Consider the following 6,000-nt stretch of genomic DNA (forward strand, 5'->3'; position numbering starts at 1 on the left):
CTTCCAGCCGGGCCACTTCCTCCGACATGGTCAGGGCCCTAAGTTCCGCCACCGCACCTTTGATGGTGTCAGCGGCAGTCTTCAGGGCCCTGACGAAGGTACCCTTCAGGTTGCCCGACTTGTTGGCAACCTGAAGTACCACGTCCAACGCCTCTTTGACCGTATTATCTAATGCGGCGGACGTCTTCTGAGCGTCCTCATTGGTCGCGTCCATGTGACGACTCCGATTACGAGCCGCTCTCTCGTCTATTTTTAATTTGGCCGCTTCACTGTAAGCGGCCAGGGCGTCTTCGGTCTCGAAGCGGTCCTCACGGGCCTTCGTTTTCGCCGCACGGAGTTCCGCTTGAGACTTTCCCAAGCCCACGTATTTACCGTGAGTGGGCGGCCGGCCTCGCCCTCTCTTATTTGCAGGTTTCAGCCACCTACTTGCTGAGTCCGAGTTTTCACTCAGCTGCACGCTCGCGTCACTTTCGGAGCCAGAGCAGCTATCCTCAGCGTGGGTCCGCTTCTCACCCTTCCGCCGTACGTTTGTCTCGTCCATGTGTGGAGTTTCAATCGACTCCACCGTCTGCATGCTGCAAACTGAAGTGTCCGACTCTGAGAGCCCTTCAGTCTGCGTAGCAGGTCCTTCGTGTTCCGAGCTTAAGGAGCTCGGAGTCCTTTTGGGGTTTTTGTTTTTCGATTCTTCCATATAAATCCCACGAGCATGGGGGAAGTGACGGTCCGCCCAGGTGGTGCCCCCTGTACCTGGGTAAGCCTCGCGTAACTCGTCGAGGGTGTCGGCCGGTGCCCTGACGAGGATCGCGGTCGCGACTGAACTCCCCATCAGCCATGCATCCCCTCGTGCCGCGTCGCCACTTGGGATTCGGGGTGATTTTTATAGAGGTTGTCTTCCTCACGGTCCGGCCGGTTAAGGCAAGACCCGCGGTCCCGCTCGAGGCCGCGAGACGTGTTCCACGACACCTCACTTAGCGGGATTACGCGTTCCTCCTTCGGTCTCCGAGGTCAATAAACCTCGGAGACAAAACACAGAACATGTTATAGACGCCACAAACAAATTTTACAATTTCACACTATATACAACATGTAACGAATGACAACACAAAACAGCACCAGACGTTACACAAAACTCCCCTTGGCCACGAAGCCGCTCACACAGTCCACTCTGCTAATCAGAGAAGTACCAGGAGCGGTCCGTGGCATACCCTCCCCGTCAGTCTTAGCCGTTGCCGACGACAAAAGATCGTCGACACCGTTGCCCAGGGTGCGCCACGAGGAGGCGACTGACATGCACCCCGCTAACTGATATACGAGAGACTCGTTCGAGTCGTCAAAATATCTTTCTCCTCTCTCGATTTCATATTTCACATACATACGTAAGATTCAATATGAAACGAGCGTCTCACCGTATAGTCGATCGCGTTAGACGCGATCGATTTAAACGGTTGACAAAATTAATGTGGAACGCTTCACGATTTTGCGTGTCATCCTTGCGCAGGGGCCATGCTAATCTTCTCTGTATCGTTCCAATTTTAGTATATGTACTGCCGAAGCGAGTACACGCCCTCCGCAACCTTTTTTTTTTTTTTTTTTTTTTTTTTGTTTTACTAGGAGGAAATGCATTTACGCATTCCGCCCGGCCGAAGGGGGACCGGGACGGATATGTGGGACTCCCGGGGCAGAAGGCCCCGTCCTACCCACTAAAACCTCCTAGGATTTCCGCCTCTCCGCAAGGCGGCAGGGCCACGGGAACGCGTTTGGCTCACCACCGCGACCCTACCAGCGGCTGTCGCAAATGAGGGCGACACTTCGCGAAAGGCACGCCAGGGTGATACGGCGCACCTTCCGACACTCCGCCTCCGTCTGAACCGTGACGGACTCCCCCCGAGTCCGCCACTGGAGGCTGGGCGGCGGCAGCGGATGTAAAGGTCCGCTGCCGACTATGCTTCGTCAATTCAATTGAAGAGGGCAGCGGATGTAAAGGTCCGCTGCCGACTGTGCTACGTCAATTCAGTTCAGGGCTATGCGACAGCGGATGTAAAAGTCCGCTGCCGATAGCGCTGTGTCACATCCGGGATATGCGGCGACGGATGTAAAGGTCCGCCGCCGCTGCGTCAAATCAGTCATAGCAACCGGCCAAGATGGTCGCGGCGCCGCCGACCGGGTCTCCGTCGGCGCAGCGGGAGGGAGTTGGGATCGTCCTCCCGCTGTCGCTCCGCCTCCTCCTTCGCGGACATTACGGCTTCGCTGAAGGCCCGTAATGCCGCCCAGGCCTCTTCACTCGCGACCATCTTTCTAATGAGGGCCGGAAGCGATAGGTCCAATCCAATTACCGTGGACAGGGCTGCGCGAGGCTCCGCCCAGGCTGGGCACTCTGCGCGCGTATGCTCGGCCGTGTCCACGGCTCCGTCGTCGCAATGATGACAGACCACCGACGGCTCTCTCCCGACCACTTCGCACAGGTATTTGGCGAAGCAGCCGTGACCGGTTATGAGCTGCGTCAGGTGGTACGTCAGTGGGCCGTGCTTGCGCTCGACCCACTCTCTCATCACGGGCCGGATCGCCGCCACGAGTTCCCCACTGGCATCCGGAACTCGCAGCCGATCCTCCCACTTCTCCATGAGGCGGCGTCTTGCCTCCTCCCTCCACTGCTGTACCTCGCGCAGTAGCGGTCCGTTCCCGCTCGCTCTTGCCGCCTTGACCCGCCAGTAGACACTCGAGTTAATCTCGGCCTCGAGGTCCCATGGCGGGCTTCCGGACAGCAAGCCGGCCGCGGTGTATGACACCGTCCGGTACGCCCGAGCCGCCCTGAGCGCCATCGCCCGCTGCGGACGTCGCAGCGAGGCGACGTTGACGCGATTGCTCAGAGCTTCCGCCCATATTGGCGCACCGTATAGTGCCATCGAACGCACCACGCCGGAGTACAGCCGTCTGCAGGAACCGCCCGGTCCACCGACGTTGGGCAAAATCCGCCCCAACGCTCCGGCTGCAGCCACCAGTCTAGGGGCCAAGCGCCGGAAGTGCTCCTCAAACTTCCACCTGCCATCGAGGACGAGTCCCAGGTACTTCATCGTCGACCCGATGGTGATGGAAGTTCCGCCGACTGTTATGGACATGCCCTGAGGTGGCACGTTCCGAGGTCCATGAAAGACTAGGGCCTCGGATTTGTGCAAGGCCACCTCAAGGCCCAGAGCACGTATGCGGTGGACCGCATGTGCCACTCCCGCCGTGGCAAGATACGCCGCCTCCCGATGGGTACTGCCGCGGGCCGACACGAGGGTGTCGTCAGCGTAGCAGGTCACGCTGACCCCCCGCAACGTGGCCCCGCGCAGCACCCAATCGTAGCCGATGTTCCACAGTAGCGGCCCCAAAACCGAGCCCTGTGGAACACCGCAGGTCATAGCCCTCCTGCTATCTCCCTCCATCGTCGGGAACACCACCGCCCTACCCGAGAAGTAGTCGGCGATGGTTCGTCGCAGATAGTCCGGAACGTTGTGGTATCTGAGAGCTTCCAGTACCACTTCCCAGGGCAGAGTGTTGAAGGCGTTGGAAATATCCAACGACACTGCCAGCAACACCCCACCCCGAGAGACCTCCTCCTCTGCGACCTCCCTCAGTCTGGCGACTGCGTCCAGCGTCGAGCGGCCCCGGCGAAAGCCGAACTGCCACTCGCTCAAGCCTGGCTCCATGCTACCGACTAGACGGGCTGCGATTATACGCTCAAAGAGCTTACCCGCTTCGTCGAGCAGCACGATGGGCCGGTAGGCCGACGGCTGATCGGGGGCTCGTCCCTCCTTGCGGATGAGAACGAGCTTACCCGTTTTCCACCGATTCGGGAACCTACCCTGAGCCAGGCAGGCCGAGAACAGTTGGCACATGCCATCGCCCAACTCCTCCGACGCGATCGCCACGACGCGTCCCGGTATCCCGTCAGGCCCGGGGGCTGTCCTCTTCGAGCGAAGCTTCAGGACAGCCGCGCACAACTCCGCCTCGGTAACCGGGGACGCCTGGTCCGGCACCTCCCTCACGATCTCGGGCTCCATCGCCGGTGGGACGAACGCTCCGCGCTCCGGAAAAAGTTCCTCCGCGATCCGTCCCAGAAGCCGCGGCTGGATGGTGGTGGTGAGCGGGGGTGTCCAGGGTCGGAGCTTCTGCCTCACGACCCTGTACGGTCTCCCCCACGGATCCGCGTCGAGAGACGCCAGCCACTCCACCCATGCCGCTTCCTTCGCCTGCGCGATGGCCTTTCGGAGCGACACGCAAGCCTCCCTGTAGGAGGTGTAAAGAGCCTCCTCCAGGTCGTGATCGCGTATCCGCCTCCGTCTGGACCTGGCGTATTGGCGGCGGGCCGCAACACACGCCCTCCGCAACGTCCGTAGCTCCGGGCGCCACCAGTAGACTCGGCGACGTGGAGTCTGAGGCTTCACCCTCGGCATCGCCGCATCGCAGATGCGAAACAGGGCGGCACCGAGTCGGTCGGCCTCTCGGTCGACCTGGACGACCGGGTCGGAACCGGCGCACCAGGCCTCCACGATGGCCGCCTCTTTTGCCAACTGGCGATCGAGACGACCAAGACTCCACCGCGGACCTTCTGACCGCTCAACAGCGGGCCGGACGACGGGAACCGCGGAGACATCAAATCGGATATATCGGTGATCCGATAGAGTCTCCACCCCCGTCTCCACCCTCCAATCTCGAACACGGCGGGCTAGGGCGATGGACGCGAACGTTAAGTCCACGATCGACTCGCCCTGCTGCCGCACGCACGTGCTCTCCGATCCTCTGTTGATCGCCGTGAGTCCCGATGACACGGCCCACTCCTCTAACACCTCTCCTCTGGCATCGGTCGCAGGGGAGCCCCAAGCCGTGGATTTGGCATTGAAGTCCCCCGCGACGATCACCGGACTCGGTGAGTACTGCCCGACCAGAGCCCCGACCTCAACGAGAAGTTGCTCGAATTCGGCGAGACTCCGGTTAGGAGAGGCGTAGACTGCTACGAACGCCGTTCCGTTGACAACGGCGGCCACGCACCCTCTGCCCTTGGCAACCCTATCGATCGCAGGGGCGCCGGGAATGGCGGGAGCGACGATGGAGATCACTCCCTCGTGGTCGGAGACCCAGTCGTCCCGTAAATGAACGACGTAGGGCTCCGCCACGATTGCCACTCCGATTTGCCACTCCGCCATGCTCTGGACTAGAAGGTCCTGGGCTCTGGCGGAGTGGTTTAAATTGGCCTGGAGACAACGCAGGGCCATTATTGTGCGGTCTCCATGGGCACCTCAGTCCTTTGGGACACGGTGACGGGCCCTTTCGTCACCGCACCTCCCGTTCTTTTGACAGGGCGACCTTTGCCGCCCTGGCACGCCTTACTGCCCAAGACGTGCGTCGCAGTTTTACCGGCCGCTGAGCACAGGATGCAGTTCGCGTCAGCGGCGGTGCATTCGCGGGCCTTGTGGTCGGGCTGGCCGCAGCGGAAGCACAAACGGCTGCGGTCCAAACCCCTGTCACAAACGGCCCCCATATGGCCTTCCTCCAGGCACTTAAAGCAGCGGAGTGGCCTCGGCTCGAGCAAAAGCACTCGCGCCGAGATCCACCCCACCTTGACCCGACCGGTCGCCATCAGTTTCCTGGCCGCTATGACAGGGCAGCTGAGCCAGAGCGATCTGCAGCCATTGGCAGACCGGACTACCACGCCCGGCCTGATCGCCCCTTCGGAGCATCCTCCCTCGCTGGCCACAGCTGCCACCACCTCCTCCGACGACACCGAGTCGTCCAGATCCATGACTCTGACCTCGACGCATTTCGTCGGTCGATGGATCTGGACCTCGTCCGGGTTGAGGACGCTGCGGAGCTTTTCCGCAAGGGCATCCGCCGACTTCTCGGCGTCAGCGGTGCCCGGCGGAATCTCGAGCATCCGCGCTCCCGTTGCCGCCGTTCTGAAGCGGACCGTCGTCAGGCCAACCTCGCTGAGCCTTATCTTGCTCTTGGCTTCAGCCAGGA

General features: G+C 61.2%; 1 protein-coding gene and 1 non-coding gene across 2 annotated transcripts; both read right to left on the reverse strand.

Moving 5' to 3' along the window:
- Window positions 1-825: 825 nt before the first annotated feature.
- LOC124540916 lies at window positions 826-5,255 on the reverse strand. The gene is made up of 7 exons (XM_047118692.1): window positions 5,163-5,255; window positions 4,764-5,102; window positions 3,845-4,553; window positions 3,319-3,706; window positions 3,105-3,258; window positions 2,542-2,696; window positions 826-997 (listed from the first exon to the last, which is right to left on the reverse strand). The coding sequence occupies exons 1-7, from the start codon at window positions 5,253-5,255 to the stop codon at window positions 826-828; spliced, it is 2,010 nt and encodes a 669-aa protein (XP_046974648.1).
- Window positions 1,454-1,560, reverse strand: LOC124541325. Its single transcript, XR_006967235.1, has one exon. It is a non-coding gene; the product is annotated as a U6 spliceosomal RNA (small nuclear RNA).
- Window positions 5,256-6,000: the final 745 nt, after the last annotated feature.

The sequence above is a fragment of the Vanessa cardui genome, chromosome 27 (assembly GCF_905220365.1).
Source record: "Vanessa cardui chromosome 27, ilVanCard2.1, whole genome shotgun sequence".
NCBI classification, from domain to species: Eukaryota; Metazoa; Arthropoda; class Insecta; order Lepidoptera; family Nymphalidae; genus Vanessa; species Vanessa cardui.

Excerpts from the sequence above, each read along its gene's own strand:
- LOC124540916 (XM_047118692.1), bottom strand. The coding sequence starts at position 5,255 with ATGGCCCTGCGTTGTCTCCAGGCCAATTTAAACCACTCCGCCAGAGCC. Across the intron at positions 5,103-5,162 it reads CGGAGTGGCAAATCGGAGTG|GGAGTGATCTCCATCGTCGC; the intron begins GCAATCGTGGCG and ends TCCGACCACGAG. Across the intron at positions 4,554-4,763 it reads GAGGATCGGAGAGCACGTGC|TTGGCAAAAGAGGCGGCCAT; the intron begins GTGCGGCAGCAG and ends CTCGATCGCCAG.